General features: G+C 36.8%; 1 protein-coding gene and 1 long non-coding RNA gene across 4 annotated transcripts; both read right to left on the reverse strand.

The window, feature by feature from the left end:
* Positions 1–514: 514 nt before the first annotated feature.
* Positions 515–3290, reverse strand: LOC130947341 (uncharacterized). Of its 3 annotated transcripts, none has more exons than XM_057876021.1 (5): positions 3149–3290; positions 2605–2671; positions 1928–1993; positions 1768–1861; positions 515–757 (listed from the first exon to the last, which is right to left on the reverse strand). In XM_057876021.1, exons 1-5 carry the CDS (start codon positions 3199–3201, stop codon positions 747–749), a joined length of 291 nt encoding a protein of 96 aa, XP_057732004.1. In that variant the 5' UTR covers positions 3202–3290; the 3' UTR covers positions 515–746. The 3 variants fall into 3 exon arrangements, with proteins under 3 accessions (XP_057732004.1, XP_057732012.1, XP_057731995.1); XM_057876029.1 differs by lacking the exon at positions 515–757 and adding an exon at positions 1096–1115; XM_057876012.1 differs by lacking the exon at positions 515–757 and having other exon boundaries at positions 1351–1861.
* A 1145-nt stretch (positions 3291–4435) lies between these two features.
* LOC130984435 (uncharacterized) lies at positions 4436–5876 on the reverse strand. The gene is made up of 7 exons (XR_009088422.1): positions 5810–5876; positions 5648–5715; positions 5492–5541; positions 5150–5312; positions 4808–5067; positions 4652–4729; positions 4436–4566 (listed from the first exon to the last, which is right to left on the reverse strand). It is a non-coding gene; the product is annotated as an uncharacterized LOC130984435 (long non-coding RNA).
* Between the last annotated feature and the right edge of the window lie 13433 nt (positions 5877–19309).

Raw genomic sequence — 19309 nt, forward strand, 5'->3', positions numbered from 1 at the left:
ACGGATTTTTCGTCTGTAATTACAGACGGATTTTCAGACGGATTTTCCGCCTATAATTACAGACGGATTTTCAGACGGATTTTCCGTCTGTAATTATAGGCAGATTTTCAGACGGATTTTCCGTCTGTAATTACAGACGAATTTTCAGACGGATTTTCCGTCTGTAATTACAGACAGATTTTTCGACAGATTTTCCCTCTGTAATTTAAACTTTGGAAAATCATGATTACAGACAGAAAATCCGTCTGTAAATCCATCTGTAAGGTAAAATAGAATTTTTTTTACTTTTTCTAATTACAAAATAAACTTGTTTTCATACAAAATAAATATAAATTTAATACAAATTTTATCTAATTTATATTCGAATATTTATAATATTTCAAAAATAAACAAATTCATCGTATTATCAAATTAAAAGAAAAGTACTATATTAAACAAGCAAGTCAATATAATTCAAAGCATAAAGAAAATGTATTGATACATCAACTATAATCCTCAATATATTTTTCAACCATACTAAAACTATCAACCATACTAAAAGCTGTGTTATTCTCCATATTAAAACAGAAATTGAAAAATGCCAAAAATCTCTATATCAGTTTAGACCTCAGTTACAACAATCTCTCAGGTGAAATCTCATCTTCTCTTGGGAATCTATTGAAATTAGAAGCACTTGATCTTTTCCACAATCAACTCACTGGAGAAGTCCCTCCACAAGTTGGTGACATGAGCAGCTTGGGAGTGCTTTAATATTTAACTGTGTTAATTATGACAAAAAGCAACACACATCTGCAAGCTGTCAAAAAATTAATCCAAATGAAATAGCAACAAGAAATTAATATGTGATCAAGAATGTTCCTGACACGCAAAGCCAAGCATGGACAAGAATGGTTAGATAATTGCAAGTAATTAACCTCCAAGTTCTTAAAATCTCCTATATAGTTAAGTTTTAAATGACAGGATTGAACTTCATATATGTAATTGAAAATGTGATCATAGTAGTTTAAAGCAATGCAAGACAACAATACAAGAAAAAACAATACCTGAATACTCTGAGTTGTGATGTTCTAATGGATCAGGAAGAATTATGAAAGTGATAGGTGGTGGTTATTGTGCTGATCAATTATGAAAGTTGGTATTATACTATTATAGAAGTGGGGTTTAATTTTAACAACAAGAGAAGAAATAAAGAGGAAGATATTCTCAATTCTCAATAAAAATAACTCAAAAAAAATACACTATTATAGAAGTGGGGTTTAATTTTAACTCATTTTGTGCATTAATAAGCATGCACATTGAACAATTAGCTCGCCAATGCTTGCTTTATTTGCGCAAGTAGTTCTACACATTTTGAAGAGTTCACATTCTTTGTTACAAAATTTGAATCCAACCAACAGCTAATAATTGTTTTAATCCTTCATGTCATTGCTTACACAGCTAAAAAGAAGCAAATGGGACACTTGAAAAGTATAAAATGTTAGATAATTCTATGATGAAGAGGTTTTTGTGTGAAAAGAATAAAATAATATATAATTTATGTTAAAAATTAATAAAAATAAAATAATACATTCTCTTAAATAAGTATTTAATTATCTATTAAAGAAAATCTTTATTTTTTTTAGCATTTTTTCTCTTAGTTTTTATTGTAATTATTGCAGCTGATTAAAAACTTATTAGTTACTTACATAACATTTTCAATAAGGGAGTCCATATAGGACGAGTTAATTAATAGGCTAACCAAACATTAAAAATCATTTGTAACATTACCAAAACCAGAAACACCATAGCCAGCTCCAAGTTCAATTACACGTTTTCCTTTAAGTTTAGCTGGAGAAAACCTTCCCTTTCTGCAATTCCGTTCCTGAAAAAACTAAATTATATTTATGACAGGACAGTTCAGAAAATGTTAGGAGGATCAACAACTTACAAGAAATTTGGCAAAAACAAGTGATGAATCCCACACTTTTGTTCCTAAGTGCTTTGAATTGGGATCCTGACAAAACAAAATTGGCATTGTCAAATATTTTATAGATAAAGAGGAAAAAGAAAAAGGAAAACTTCGGGGGGTAAATAATCGAATAATGAATTCAAATCCTAGAAGCTAAAGAAGAAACAAGAGAACATCCCGAAGTAAAAAAATATAAAAATTCTAAGCTCATGAAAAATTATCAATCATGACTTGCAAATTTTCCAAGGGGACTCTTCCCTATAGCATTGTATATATCTAATCATTTCCGAGGATATCGACAGTACCTACTTATCGAGCAGAATCATAGAGTCACTAGGGCAACAATATGAGCCTCTTCTACACCAATGATACTACTCAAGAAGGTTTTTACTTGTACAAAATTTCAGCTTGCCTGACATAAATCATATCAACTAAGGCAAACCTCGCTCGGCTTAAAGGAAAATGTAACTTCAATATACTAAACGAACAAAGGTGTTAGCTATTATTAATCTACCTGCATTAAGACTATTTAATATATATATATATATAATGCAAGTTCTGTTCACCAGTTCCATAAAGAACACCTTCTTCAAAGTACCTTCCTCTCAACAAAATGGGATAGTTATAGAAGGTATACTTGAAAAAGATAAATATACCTGAGTAAACTGCAATTCATGGCCCAAAACCTCCAGTGGCATTTCAAATGTGGTTGGAGAATTTAACCTGTTCGAACAAACACAAGTGGTATGACACACATCTATTTTAAAGCACATAACCAATAATGACATAAAACAGTAAAACTAATGTGATATTACAACATATGTATTGACAGGCATCACCATATGATTTTCCTTAGGAGGGGGAAAAAATCAGAAAAGAACACTGCTGGCTGGCAGGCACAGAATGATTCAAAAGAATACAAATTTCAACAAATACCACTACTTAATAGCAATTTGTGCTATCATCCATCATAAGAAGAGGAAGTCAAAGCTCAATATGACATGCTAATCAAAGAAAAACAACCAAATAACATAAATAACTTCAAATCTTTATCCAGACAATAAAACAAATCTTTATCCTATTGTGAACTATTGATTGATATCATTACAGTAGAAGCCAAACATTCATGGGCAATGAACAAGACAAGGTCCAATTTTTCATAAACCATTAAATAAATTGCATGAAAGTAGCTAGACTTACAATAGGAATGGCAGGATGAGTATAAACCCCTCCAGGTGAATAAAGTGCTGCATAAGGTGGCATCATAGGTTGAAAGAGGTGTTCTAGTTACTGCAACCCTGGATCAAGGTAACATAATTCATTATTAAATCATGATAATCAATAATCAATATGAATCAGAAGCAGGACTTCAAGAAAGCTATTAAATTATCCATTCCAGCAGTAACATGATAATGCAGTGCAATTTTGGTGTGGTGTTAGATCAGTGGAATCAAATCATGTTTTAACTACAATAAGCAGATTATAGATCCAAAGTTATCAATCTACAGAGAAACAAAGAATGAAAAAACCATGGAGCAAAGTTCGATTTGGAATAGATTAAAAAAAATATCACAGAATTGGGGGAAGAAAGAAATGAATCCAAGAACAGTGTGTGAAATTAGAAACTGATACAGATGTAATTACAGCTACAAATCTTTGATGTAATCACCCTGTAAAATTAAAAAGCAAAACAGAAGGAAAAGAGAAGATATTAGTGCTGAATCAGGAACATGGTGATGAAAGTGATTTGTAATCGTCAAACGAACTTAAATATAGCAACGCCATTACATAAAAGAAAACAGTTTATGCACTTTCACTTTCATGAATCGTCAAACGAACATAGTGAAGGAACTTACTGATAAAACATTGTCAATCTCATTTTCTGATGCATGTTCTGAAATATGAAGTAAACTATTTTAGGGAAAAAAAAGGAGGGATTTATTAAAATAAGAGTAAAAAAAAGGAGGGATTTATTTATTTATTTTGAAGGTTGTGAAGAACACACCATTTTCCATCATGGATTGCAACTGCTTGACTGCATCCTGGTTGCAAATACCCATCTTCAACTGAAACAAGGACAAATCTGCAACTGAGTTCTTGAAAAAGTGTGACCTTTAACACTAGCACAGGAAGATTCTACCCATTAAAGAAAGAGAAACTAAAATTGATTGATTCAGGTTCCCCAATGGGTTAGAGAAGAAGGTGAGGGTTGCTAATGCTTCTCCACCATGAAAGGATTCAAACTTTGTTTTGATCAAGTCATGTGAAAGCATGGAAGGGAAAGGGTGGTGGTGTTGTTTTTGGGAAAAGTATAATCAAAAGCAGAAAAATATATATAGGACTACTAAATTTCAACATCATCAACAACCACCTTAGATTATTTTTCTGTTACATAACTCCAATTATTAATAAGATACACACCAATTAATTAAAACACTTTTTCATAAATAAATAAAGAACTAGTTAACCTTGGTAAGAAGGATTTGGGCTCCTGCATATTTAAGATCCCAATTAAATTCTGTTACGCTAGCACTTATCGATTCTTCTTGTATGTACTTCAAATACGCAGGCTTCCTCGTAGCCATGTATAACCATGTTGCTAACCACATAAGTTCATCCTGTATTATCCAATAATTATTATAAACAACCACATCATCGTATATATATAACATTCACTTGATAAGATTGATAGGAAATGATTACATTATAGCCTGAGTAAGAGCAGTAGAAGGGACACTCTCCATCATAGGTTCCTTTGTGTGATTTTGAAAACACAAAAAGCTGCCAATAAAATAAGATACAAATTAAAATAAGAGCATGATTGTGTTTAATTATATATAACAAAACATTGTAACATACCGATTTTGCTTCGTTTTAACTCATAATTTTGGAGCCTCTGTTTCATGAAGAGATCCAACTCCGGTGAAAGTTGCTGATTCACATTTAATCTCATTGTAAAGTTACTAGGGATCATATTTCTGTACAAAACTGTGAAAAAGAAGAAACGCACAGGGTTAAGAAATTTAAAATTTTGAACCTCATCATGCTATTCAAGTAGTACGCAAGAAAAATTGGAACAAGTTTCTTCGGCTGGGGGTTAGATCCATCTGCTGCATTTTCTGCAAGAGTTGAGATAATGATTTAAGCTTAAAGGCTCTTATCACGATAGAAGTCAAGGTAAAATGATTAGTGACATCTCACCATTTGTTCCAGCAACTTGCTGGGTTCCCTCTTGACTACCAGCTTCTCTTTTAATATCAGCCCCGTCATCTCTATCATTATCATTTCTATCACCATCATCTGAGGAAAAAGCAATTTGCTGCTCGTTCTTTTGAGGAAAAAGCAACTCAAGGGGCGCCTACATCTGCCAAATTATATTCAAATTAAATCTGAATACAAGTTTCCAATAAAGAAAACATGAAAAAAAAACAATTCTTTAAAAGTTTGGAATTCGATTAAGATAGAAGCAAATCACTTCCCCAAGAAAGGGTCTTAAATTTTACCATGATATAAAAATAAAATAAAAAAGGGTCCAAGAAAGACCTGATGATGCCCGTTTTGGGTGATTTTCAGCTGTGGAGAGTCCCCATCAGCTGCAAATTTAAATGCAACGCCAACAATTATCATCAAACACTTGGATTTCTAATTCCTTAACTAAGAAAAATGTCCCAAAACATTTGAGTTGAGGTTTGGTTTTACCCATGAGAGAAGCTGTTCCACCCGATTGATTCAACCTCACCCACTCATCCACAATTTCCTTCCACTTCCTGCAAATAAAACAGCTCAATCAAGTACACTGAAATTATGATAAGATTAATTCAATTTTGAAAATAAAAAGAAAAGTAGTGTTTAATCAACAACCTCACAAGTAGCTTCACCAATCTGCGAACGCCATTGGAGGAATGCTTCTGCAACCGATTCACGTGCCTCCCAATGTTAGTCTCCTGCAAAGAAAAACCAAACATCATTATACAGGAAAATAAAATTAATTCAAAAAAAAGAAGCTAAGTTACCTTCAACGCTTGGAACTACATCTCTGCCACCAGTTCAACAAGAAAACTTATGTGTTAATTAATAACTACTAACATTTAGATGATTAATATGAGGAAGAATTAGAATTTTATACCTTCAAAATAGAAGATCCATCAAATTTAGTACTATATTCTTCAGGGACCTTCCAAGTTATAATTAAGAAAACCTCAGGTCACCAAGTTCAAATAGAACAACAAGGCAATACACAATAAACAAGTTTCAAGAGCACAATGACAAAAGAAATATTAAAAACTATAGAAAGCAATGGCCTACCATGAATTTTAGGTCAAAAAAGCTTCGATTGCAGAAAATAATTCATCAAAATCAGAGTAAACCTGCAGATTCAAACAAAGCACAAAAGTAGAATATGATAAATCTAAAAATGGCACAGAAAAATTAAGCCCTAAGATTTATCATGAAGAACAGAATCACAAATCAGGATATATATACCTGAAATTTGAGATGGTTACGAGAAGAACTAAGAGAGCGAGTTGAGATTAGATGGAAGAGGAGCCAGAGGGAGCAGATGCGATGAGAGCGGCGGCAAAGAGAGATCTGCGACGATGGGAGTAGATGCGACGAGAGCGGCGGCGGCGGAGGGATCTCGTTCGACGCAAAGGATGATAGAGAGAGATTGTGCGACGCAACGGCGGCAGCTGCAGCGGCGGAAGAAGCAGCCACGGAGAGGAGAATGAAGTAGCTCGTGCTACAGAGAGAAGAAGAAGAAGCTCATGTTTGATCTGAAAGAGCTCGTGTTTCATTTAGATTTAATTGAATATTTTTCGACGGAAAATTTAAATTACAGACGGATTTTCCGTCTGTAATAATTTAATAAAACGCGCATCTTATCTACTTAATTACAGACGGAAAATCCGTCTGTAACCATTCCATGGAAAAAAAATTAATTTTTTCGACGGAATTATAGACGGATTTTTTTTTCCGTCTGTAATTTATGCTAATCTATTTTTTTTGTTTTTTGACAAAAAAATCCCTCTGAAATTCCGTCTGTATTTCAGTGGGATAAAATTCGTCGGAAATATCCGTCTGTAATAACTAATTTTCTAGTAGTGTTTCCAACGCCATTGAGATCGCGCCAATTGGGCTTCTGTAGCTCCAAAAAATCTACTTCGAGTGCAGAGAGATCAGAATCCAACAGCATCTGCAGTCCTTTTCAGCCTCTGAATCAGATTTTTGCTCAGGTCCCTCAATTTCAGCCAGAAAATACCTAAAATCACAGAAAAATACACAAACTCATAGTAAAGTCCAGAAAAGTGAATTTTAACTAAAAACTAATAAAAATATACTAAAAACTAACTAAAACATACTAAAAACATACTAAAAATAATGCCAAAAAGCGTATAAATTATCCGCTCATCACACACTAAGGGCGTTTACACGCCTAATTGGAGCAGGGATGAGAAATCCTTGACCCCTCAGAATCTGTGGACCCCACAGGATCCCCACCTACCCCACCTCTCTATCTCCCCCTCACACATCTCTAAGATAACACTCTACCCAAAATACCACTCACCTATCAAATCCTATTCTCTTCCCTATATTCTCATCACCAATCATCTCCACCCCTCTTCCCCAAAAACCCCCCACCTACCTCACTTTCAAATTCAAACACTTTTCCCTCCCAAACCCACCCAAGTCCATTCGGCCACTCTCCCTATCTTCTCCTATAAATTCACCTCTTCACTCCTTCATTTTCACACATCTTATACACTTTTCCCCTACTTGGCCGAACCACTTAACCCCCTCCATCTCTTCTTCTTCTCTGCCCTTCTTTCTTCCTTTGCTCGAAGACGAACAAACATTTTAAGTTTGGTGTGGTAAAAGTATTACTTTTTGTTTTTCCATAACCATTTATGGCACCTAAGGCCGGAGAAACCTCCAGAAAGAGAAAAGGAAAGACAAAAGCTTCCACCTCCGAGTCATGGGAGATGGAGAAATTCATCTCGAAGGTCTATCAAGACCACTTCTATGAAGTTGTGGCCAAGAAGAAGGTGATCCCTGAGGTCCTTTCATGCTCAAGAAAAATGAGTATCCGGAGATCCGACATGAAATCCGAAGAAGAGGTTGGGAAGTTCTTACCAATCCCATTCAACAAGTCGGAATCTTAATAGTTCAAGAGTTCTATGCCAATGCATGGATCACTAAGAACCATGATCAAAGTATGAACCCGAATCCAAAGAATTAGCTTACAATTGTTCGGGGGAAATACTTAGATTTCAATCCGGAAAATGTAAGGTTGGCGTTCCACTTGCCAATGTGCAAGAAAATGCACGCCCCTACACTAGAAGGGTCAACTTTGATCAAAGGTTGGACCAAGTCCTCATGGACATATGTGTGGAAGGAGCTCAATGGAAAAGAGACTCAAGAGGCAATTCAGTTCAATTGAGAAGACCAGACCTTAAGCTCGTGGCTAGAGGATGGTTGGAGTTCATCCAACGCTCCATCATTCCTACTAGCAACCGATCTGAAGTGACTATAGATCGGGCCATCATGATCCATAGTATCATGATTGGGGAGGAAGTGGAAGTTCATGAGATCATACCTCTAGCACTCTACAAGGTGGCTGACAAGTCATCCACCTTGGCAAGGTTAGCCTTTCCTCATCTCATTTGTCACCTATGCAATTTGGCTAGGATAGATATAGAAGGAGACATCCTCATTGAAGAGGACAAGCCCATCACTAAGAAAAAAGATGGAGCAAATAAGGGAGCCCACTCATGGACCTCAACAAGAGCATGAAGAATTCCCTCATCAAGAAATCCCTGAGATGCCTCAAGGGGTGCATTTTCCTCCACACAACTATTGGGAGCAACTCAACACCTCTTTGGAAGGCTTGAGTTACAACATAGACCAACTAAGGGTGAAGCACCAAGAGCACTCCATCATTCTCCATGAAATTAGAGAAGATCAAAGAGCTATAAGGGAGGAGCAACAAAGGTAAGGAAGAGACATAGAGGAGATCAAGAGCACCATTGGTTCTTCAAGAGGAAGACACCACCCTCACTAAGGTGGACTCATTCCTTAATCTCCTTGTCTATTTATTTTTCTATTTTTGGTTTTGAGCTTTATGTTTGGCTGTTTTGTGTCTTTATTACATGATCATTAGTGTCTAGTGTCTATGCTTAAAGCTATGAATAATTTCATGAATCCTTCACCTCTCTTAAATGAAAAATGTGCCTAATTACAAAAGAACAAGAAGTACTTGAATTTCAAATGTTATCTTGAAATTAGTTTAATTATTTTGATGTGGTGGCAATACTTTTTGTTTTTTGAATGAATGCTTGAACAGTGCATATTTTTTATAGTAAAGTTTATGAATGTTAAAATTGTTGGCTCTTGAAAGAATGATGAACAAAGAAAAATGTTATTGATGATCTGAAAAATCATGAATTTAATTCTTGAAGCAAGAAAAAGCAGTGAAAAAAACATATATTGAAAAAAAGTGGCAAAAAAAAGAGAGAAAAAGAAAGAAAAAGAAAAAGCAAGCAGAAAAAGCCAATAGCCCTTTAAACCAAAAGGCAAGGGTAAAAAGGATCCAAGGCTTTGAGCATCAGTGGATAGGAGGGCCCAAGGAAATAAAATCCAGGCCTAAGCGGCTAAATCAAGTTGTCCCTAACCATGTGCTTGTGGTATGAAGGTCCAAGTGAAAAGCTTGAGACTGAGTGGTTAAAGTCGTGATCCAAAGCAAAAAGAGTGTGCTTAAGAACTCTGGACACCTCTAATTGGGGACTTTAGCAAAGCTGAGTCACAATCTGAAAAGGTTCACCCAGTTATGTGTCTGTGGCATTTATGTATCCGGTGGTAATACTGGAAAACAAAGTGCTTAGGGCCACGGCCAAGACTCATAAAGTAACTGTGTTCAAGAATCAACATACTAAACTAGGAGAATCAATAACACTATCTAACATTTTGAGTTCCTATAGATGCCAATCATTCTGAATTTCAAAGGATAAAGTGAAATGCCAAAACTGTTCAGAAGTAAAAAGCTACTAGCCCCGCTCATCTAATTGGGACTAAGTTTCATTGATATTGTGAGATTCATTGTATATTCGCTTCTTTTTATCCTATTTTGTTTTCAATTGCTTGGGAACAAGCAACAATTTAAGTTTGGTGTTGTGATGAGCGGATAATTTATACGCTTTTTGGCATTGTTTTTACATAGTTTTTAGTATGTTTTATTCACTTTTTAGTATATTTTTATTAGTTTTTAAGAAAAATTCACATTTCTAGACTTTACTATGATTTTGTGTGTTTTTTTGTGATTTCAAGAATTTTCTGGCTGAAATTGAGAAACCTGAGTAAAAATCTTATTCATAGGCTGAAAAAGGACTGCTGATGTTGTTGGATTCTGACCTCCCTGCACTTGAAATGGAATTTTTGAAGCTACAGAAGTCCAAATGGTGCACTCTCAATTGCGTTGGAAAGTATACATCCAGGGCTTTCCAGCAATATATAATAGTCCATACTTTGCCTGAGTTTAGACGATGCTAACTGGCGTTCAACGCCAGCTTTCTGCCCTATTCTGGCGTTAAACGCCAAAAACAAGTTGCAAGCTAGAGTCAAATGCCAGAAACAAATTACAAACTGGCGTTTAACTTCAAGAGAAGTCTCTACACGTAAAAGCTTCAATGCTCAGCCCAAGCACAGACCAAGTGGGCCCGGAAGTGAATTTTTGCATCATTTACTTATTTCTGTAAACCCTAGTAACTAGTCTAGTATAAATAGGACCTTTTACTATTGTATTAGACATATTTTGATCATCTTTTGATCTCTTGATCACGTTTTGGGGGCTGGCCTCACGGCCATGCCTAGACCTTGTTCTTATGTATTTTCAATGGTGAAGTCTCTACACACCATAGATTAAGGTGTGGAGCTCTGCTGTTCCTCGAGTATTAATGCAAAGTACTATTGTTCTTCTATTCAATTCATGCTTATTCTTATTCTAAGATATTCATTCGCACACAAGAACACGATGAATATGATGATTATGTGACACTCATCACCATTCTCACTCATGAACGCGTGATTGACAACCACTTCCGTTCTACATGAAAACAAGCTTGAATGTATATCTCTTGGGTTTCTAATCAACGATTCACATCAACTCTCCTCTAACAATGGGGCATCTGAATCTGATATTAGAATCTTCGTGGTATAAGCTAGAATCCATTGGCAGCATTCCTGAGATCTTGAAAGTCTAAACCCTGTCTGTGGTATTCCGAGTAGGATCTGGGATGGGATGATTGTGACGAGTTTCAAACTTGCGACTGTAGGGTGTGGTGACAGACGCAAAAGGATAGTAAATCCTATTCCTACACGATCGAGAACCAACAGCTGATTAGCCATACGATATCTGTGCATGGTATTTTTCATCCGAGACGAGAAATCCGATAGTTGATTAGCCGTATAGAAACCGTAGAGGACCATTTTCACTGAGAGGACGGGAAGTAGCCATTGACAACGGTGACACCCAACATACAGCTTGCCATAGAAAGGAGTATGAAGGATTGGATGAAGGCAGTAGGAAAGCAGAGATTCAGAAGGAATAACGCATCTCCATACGCTTATCTGAAATTTCCACCAATGAATTACATAAGTATCTCTATCTTTATTTTATGTTTATTTATATTTTAATTATCAAAACCCCATAACCATTTGAATCTGCCTGACTGAGATTTACAAGATGACCATAGCTTGCTTCAAGCCAACAATCTCCGTGGGATCGACTCTTACTCATGTAAGGTTTATTACTTGGACGACCCAGTGCATTTGCTGGTTAGTTGTGTGAAGTTGTAAAAAAGATTTGAGATTACAATTGTGCCTACCAAGTTGTTGGCGCCATTGAGATCACAATTTCGTGCACCACTCCTCTTGATGACTCCGCTGAAACTGAGACCGATGAAGGTAAGAGAAAACCTTGTAGACCTAGGTCTTGGACATGGGATCACTTTACTAAAGATGAAATTAGTAATCCACAGTACCCTGGAGCTAAATGTAATTTGTGTGGGGCTAGTTATGCTTGTGATACACATAAAAATGGCACCAGTAACATGAAAAATCACTTGTTGTTGCAATACAAAAAAAATTTCCAAAGGAGGCATCAGATCCTACCCAAAAGATTCTTTTTTTCAAGATGCGATAAAAGATGATAGGAAAGGAATAGGTAGTTCACTTTCTGCCGTGTCTTTTGATGTTGATCGTTGTAGACAAGCGCTTACTAGAATGATTATTCTGGATGAATTGCCTTTTTTGCATGTTGAGGGGGAGGGTTTTCATTATTATACGAGTTGTTTGCAACCAAAGTTTCCAGTTCCTGGAAGGCTCACAGTTGCTAGGGATTGTTGGAAGCTTTATTTGAATGAAAAAATTAAGTTGAAGTCTGTTTTTAATCAACCAAATCAAAATGTTTGTTTGACAACTGATTATTGGTCATCTGTGCAAAACTTGAACTACCTTTGCATTATTGCTCATTACATTGATGCTAATTGGAAACTGCAAAAAAGAATCTTGAATTTTTGTGTTATCAAGAATCACAAGGGGAAAACAATTGGTAGGAAAATTGAGAGATGTTTGTTGAGTTGGGGGATATCACGGGTTTTTTTTATCACTGTTGATAATGCTAGTTCAAATGATGTTGCACTTTCTTACTTGAATTCTTTTTGTCATTAAATTTCATTAGACTAAGACTTTGTTAGCTATTGTGTATTTGTGTTGGTCGATTTCAATTTTATAACTTTGTGAAATAGTATGGTAGTATTTTTTGAATTAATTGAAGAAACCGAACAAACCGAACCAAACCAAACCGATTTTAATCGGTTTGGTTTGGTTCAGATGGCTTCGATAAAAAAGTCGAACCAAACTGAATCGTATTTTAATTAGATGATTGGATCAAATAACTTTTTCTTCAAAAATCGAACCAAATCGCACCACGAACACGCCTACCTGCTGCAAGTTCCTTTTATTTATCGATGGTTGGTTGGTCGGCTCATCTATTTAACCACCACTCGGCTAGATATTACTTATGCTACCCAACAGTTGAGTCAATTTATGGCCACCCCAACTCAGAACCACTATAAGGTAGCTCTGCGTGTTCTTCGAAAAAGAACAGCCCAGGAAGAGGGCTTTTCTTTCCCAGGAGTTCATCCCTTCATATTTCTGGTTTTAGTGATTCTGATTGGGCCAGGTGTCCAAATACACGTCGATCTTTGACTGGCTACTGCTTTTTTCTAGGAGAGTCCCTTATTTCCTGAAAAACAAAGAAACAAGCCACTGTTGCATGATCATCAACTGAATCAGAGTATTGTGCTCTTGTCAATACCACCTATGAACTCTTACGGATATTGAATTTATTGGGTTTCCTTCATGTTTCTTGTGATAGACTGCCTATTTTGTTCTGCGATAATCAGAGTGCTCTTCATATAGCTGCCAATCCAGTTTTTCATGAGCGTACCAAGCATTTGGAAGTTGATTGTCATCTGGTGCGTCAAAAGGCACAGGCTAGGATAATGAAGTTACTGCCAGTCCCTTCCTCTGGCCAACTTGTAGATATTTTTACTAAGCCACTTCCAACTAAGCCTTTCTACACCAACTTATCCAAGCTGGGAATTCTTGACGTATACCATCCTCCAGTTTGTGGGAGTATATTAAACCAATTTCCATTAGCCCTCACATATAACAACACAAAATATATTTAATAAGTAGTTGAGGATTTGTAGTTAGTAGATGAATATTTATGAAGTTAGTTGGTAATATCTCTATAAATAGCATGACTCTTATATCATGTAAAACATAACTTCAATACATATTTATCATTTTTTAAATACTATTCTCTGCCTTTTTCTTATTCTTGTTGAGGGGCATGGTTTCAGTCTTTTAGACGCAATGATGGTGCTATTGTAGTGGCATGCGACAATGAGTACTTAGTTGTGCGTCTCCATAAGACTGTGTTAGTGGCTGTCGCGGGGACATGTGACAGAGGTACTTCGCCATCGAGGGGGAGGAGGGTCAAAGGGTCAGGTCTTTGTGTAGGAGATGTGGAGTTCGCGACTTAATGTAGGGCCAATGGGACTGGTTGGGGAGAGGCAGTGAAAGGGGTGAAAAGACCGACAGGCAGTGACGGTGACTGTGTCGAGTTCCGGATAGAGTACGCTGGTGTGGTGTATAGTGGAGAGCGAGAACCTCATGGAGTCACTACTGAACCAGTCTGCGCTGGGTTAGGGTCTGTGATGAGCGGATAATTTATACGCTTTTTGGCATTGTTTTTAGGTAGTTTTCAGTAAGTTTAAGCTACTTTTAGGGATGTTTTCATTAGTTTTTATGTTAAATTCACATTTCTGGACTTTACTATGAGTTTGTGTGTTTTTCTATGATTTCAGGTAAATTCTGACTGAAATTGAGGGATTTGAGCAAAACTCTGAAAAAGGCTGACAAAAGGACTGCTGATGCTGTTGGATTCTGACCTCCCTGCACTCGAAATGGATTTTCTGGAGCTACAGAACTCCAATTGGTGCGCTCTCAACGGCGTTGGAAAGTAGACATCCAGGGCTTTCCAGAAATATATAATAGTCCATACTTTATTCGAAGATTGACGACGTAACTTGGCGTTGAACGCCAAGTACAAGCTGCTGTCTGGAGTTAAACGCCAGAAAAACGTCATGATCCGGAGTTGAACGCCCAAAACACGTCATAACTCAGAGTTCAACTCCAAGAGAAGCCTCAGCTCGTGGATTGATCAAGCTCAGCCCAAACATACACCAAGTGGGCCCCGGAAGTGGATTTATGCATCAATTACTTACTCATGTAAACCCTAGGAGCTAGTCTAGTATAAATAGGACATTTATCTATTGTATTAGACATCTTTTGACCACTTTAACTCATTATTTCATTCGGTCACTTGATCATGGAGAGGGCTGGCCATTCGGCCATGCCTGAACCTCTTTTACTTATGTATTTTCAACGGTGGAGTTTCTGCACACCATAGATTAAGGGTGTGGAGCTCTGCTGTACCTCAAGTATTAATGAAATTCTACTTTCTTTTATTCAATTCTCTCTTATTCTTATTCCAAGATATTCATTCGTACCCAAGAACATGATGAATGTGATGAGTTAGATAACCCTCATTATTATTCTCACTTATGAACGCGCGTGATTGACAACCACTTCCGTTCTACATGCAACCGAGCTTGAACGTGTATCTCTTAGATTTCCCAACAGAATCTTCATGGTATAAGCTAGATAGATGGCGGCATTTATGAGGATCCGGAAAGTCTAACCTTGTCTGTGGTATTCCGAGTAGGATTCCGGTAATGAATGACTGTGACGTGCTTCAAACTTGCAAGTGCTGGGCGTTAGTGACAGACGCAAAAGAATCAAGGGATTCTATTCCAGTAGGCGCAGGAACCAACCAGTGATTAGCCGTACTGTGACAGAGTGCGTGAGCATTAGTTTTCACTGCGAGGATGGGATGTAGCCATCAACCATGGGTGATGCCTCCAGATGATTAGCTGTGCGAGTGACAGCCGCATAGGATATTTTCCCGAGAGGATTGAAAGTAGCCACCGCTGATGGTGAACCCCTATACACAGCTTGCCATGGAAAGGAGTAAGAAGGATTGAGTAGAAGCAGTAGGAGAGCAGGCGTCCTTGAGCTCTACAGCATCTCCATCCGCTTATCTGAAATTCCCACCAATGAATCTGCATAAGTATTTTATCCCTTTTATTATTCCTTTTTATTTATTATTTATTTCAATAATCACAATTACCCTTTAATCTGTCTAACTGAGATTTACAAGGTGACCATAGCTTGCTTCATACCAACAATCTCTGTGGGATTGACCCTTACTCACGTAAGGTTTATTACTTGGACGACCCAGTACACTTGCTGGTTAGTTGAACGGAGTTGTGTCCACTCGTGCCAAAAATCCTAAGTTCCACAATTCTACAATAAATGCAAATCAAAGAACAGCGATCACAATTTCGTCCACCAGTCTGTCGAAGGTGCGGGGAACAATATAGCAAAAAAAATATGCGTTAGGAATGCAGCAACATTCTAATGAGAAGATGGCCATGATGCTCGTTGAGGCTGGTACAGATGCTCACATAAATAGTGACAATACAGCAAGGGAAATATTAGGAAGGAGATAAGGAGTTTGAATGGTACCTGTGGCCCTGTGCCACTGCAAATAGGTTGAACGAGAGTGTCAAGATGAACATTGCTCCAAGCAGGATGAGGAATGTTGAAGCTGAAGAATCATATGTAGGGGCTGAAAATTCAATGATGAAAGAAAATTGCTTTGGAGAGGTAGGGGATTTAAGGAACTTGGAGGACTTTAGAGGTCTGGAAAAGATGCAGATAGTTAGCTAGATCTAGAAAAGCAATGAGAAAGTTGGAAAGATGATTTGGGTGAAAATAGAGTGGCTTGGGATTCGAAAATAGAAGTAGGAGCTATTCTTCATGATGAGGAAGAAGATATTATGGCTATTCTTCAAGCTCAGAATGAAGCGAGTGCACAGAAAAGGAGTCAACAAAATAAAAGGAGAAAGCAAGAAGAAGTCATCCTAAAAATCGAAATAAGGTATGCTATACAGTGTTTAAATGATTTACAGTTGTTAGAATATAAGGGGTTTAGGGGGTGTCAAAAAGTTGGAAATGGTGAAAATTTTAAGAGAAAAAATAAGGTAAACATGTTAGAATTGATAGAAACAGAAAAAAAGGTGGTGACTAAGTTTGATGTAGTGCAAATTTGGAAAAATAATGCGGTGGATTGAGAATTTGTGGGATCGGATGGTGCTTCTGGAGGTTTATTGTTGAGATGGGACGACATAATATTTAAGTCGAGTAATTGTTATAAAGAAGAGAGATGGTTGTGTGTGAAAGAGGTGTTGATGAATAATAGTTTCAATTGTGCATTTTGCTTGGTATATGTATGGTGCACATGCCAGAGAGGACATACTGACTATGTGAGAAGAGTTTAGGTTTATCTCTGTGTTACGTCAAGTCCCAATTTGCTACATGGGTGACTTTAATGAGGTTGTGATAGTGGATGAGAAGAAATGAGCCAATACAGTAAGATTTTAAAAACTGGATACAGGATCAGGATATGAAACTGGTGGATTCAGAGCTAAATGACCATAAATTTACTTGATTTAGGGGCCAATCGTACAGTCACATTGATCGGGTGCTGGTAATTACGGAGATGACTACAGTTTAATTTTCTGTTTTGTTACCTAGTAATTTTGTACTTTTTAGCTGCTCCATCGTATTGTGTTGAGCCTTTTGTTTAAAAAAAACTAATAAATTTGGTTGATAGAGATAGTGTGATGAACAAATACAGGATTCACGCATGACATAAACCCCTCCCTCTTTTATTTTAGCAGAAATGTTTGATAATCAAAGAAAATTAGCCAACCAGTCATAACTTATCTTGTTTAGCATTCATTAATTGTTGCAATAATTAATGAATACTAAAAAAAAAAATTATGACAGTTTTTTTTTTGTCTCCTTGGCATTACCATTTTTTAGCATTTTTATTGAAAGTCGCCTTCTTGTAATAAATTTGGTTGATATGAATTAACAATGTTCTAGGAAACGAACCGAGAATTTTTATCCAATTAACCAAAAATTAGTCATTGAATCAATTTGGTTAAAAAAAATAGTCAATAATAAACTGATCAAACAATCAATTAACTAATTAAACCAGTTGAAAATAATAGAATGTAAAAAATAGAATGATTATAAAAAATCAACAAAGTTCTTGGTAATACTTTACCCTGAAATAGAATATTTAAATTAAGATTTGACTTAAACATTAAAGATTAAAATAATACTTTATCCTAATGATAATCAAAATGTGTGTCGTTAGCATAAGAGCATAGATGTTATTACAAATATCAACAAAGTTCTTGGTAATAATGATTACAAAATTGAACTATAGATCATATTCTAGCTAGTGGCTACAATAAACTCTTTTCACTTAAATGTGTGTAACTTGTGGTGCTTTCTCATAATTTGTTCCTCACTCGTTCTTGCATTGTTCTACTGTTGACCACTATTGACCAACCTATTCATATTATGTAATTAGTATCCAATTATTGCACCATATAAGGATAAAAATGGAAAAAAAAATTTTGGTCAAGTTACATTAGATGAGACTCAAATCCAAAATATGATCTATAGTTTATTAGCAACAATGGAGTTGGTTGATTTCTTCATACGGTTCATCTTTTTTTTTTGGACATGGTGAGAACTGAGCAAACCCGGTCCACACTGAAAAGGATCCGAAACCCAAAACCCACCCAAACCCACTCTCCCTAATTCAAACTATGTCTCCCTCTTACCTTCGTTCATTTTTCAATTTGTGCCTCCCGTACAACCATGCCCACTTCCCATTCAATTTTCAATATGTGCCTCCCACATCAACTACGCTCACTCTCCAAATTCTTCCACTCTCTCTTTATAGCTGATTCTGAGATGGTAACAATGGTGAATCATTACTGTTTCGGCGATGATGAAGGAAGATGGGTGTTGCTGTTTTGGCTACGGCGGTGCAGGATGAAGGAGATGGCTCGCCTGTCAGGGAGAAGGACGCAATTCCGAAGGAGATGCATTGCTTTGGGTAGGTACAAGGGTTCTCGGGTTCCAATGACAATCTAAGCTCATGGATGAGCATTACATGCTCATGACTGCGAGTTCCACCCTTGATTACAGAACAATGAGACTCGAGAACTCTATTTTCAACGCTGGCCTGTGGCTTCTGATCTCATCGCTGGGTTGCAATAAAAAAGATTGGACGAGACTAAAATGGGGGATCCCCGACTTCTCCCTTTTGATGATGTCTGCTACCTGAGCTTGGGGATTAGTAGTCCATGAATTGAGAAGCTGGTTTTGGTGATTTAATTGTGCCAATGTGTCCGTGATGCGTGAGCATCTTTTTTATCTTTTTCTAATGAATTTACATTTAAATTGTTGAGTTTAATCAAGAATTAATTATCTTTCAGCCACTATGGATGCTACTTTAAGTCTCGTGCAATTTTATTTATTTTAGGTAACATTTGGCTGGATTTGATGGAGAGGAAGCTTGCACAAATGGAAAGAGCACAAAAACTAAAGGAGATTATCAGCGAAGAGTGACGTGCACGTGTACCTAACGCGTGCGCGTGATTTGGAGCTTTCCATGGCGATGCGTGTGCATACCCGACGCGTACGCGTGAATTGAAGATTTGTGCAGTGACGCGTGCGCGTACCTGACACATACGCGTGACACGCAGAATAGACCATCGACGCGTACGCGTGACATACACCACGTGCAGAGAA

This window comes from Arachis stenosperma, chromosome 1, assembly GCF_014773155.1.
Source record: "Arachis stenosperma cultivar V10309 chromosome 1, arast.V10309.gnm1.PFL2, whole genome shotgun sequence".
NCBI classification, from domain to species: Eukaryota; Viridiplantae; Streptophyta; class Magnoliopsida; order Fabales; family Fabaceae; genus Arachis; species Arachis stenosperma.

Bases quoted from the DNA above. Each gene is read 5' to 3' on its own strand.
- LOC130947341 (XM_057876012.1), bottom strand. From the start codon at position 3,201: ATGCAGCACTTTATTCACCTGGAGGGGTTTATACTCATCCTGCCATTC. The intron at 1,994-2,604 runs GTATATTTATCT...TTGTTTTGTCAG, and splicing joins ATGAATTGCAGTTTACTCAG to GATCCCAATTCAAAGCACTT. The intron at 1,862-1,927 runs GTAAGTTGTTGA...TAGTTTTTTCAG, and splicing joins TTGTTTTTGCCAAATTTCTT to GAACGGAATTGCAGAAAGGG.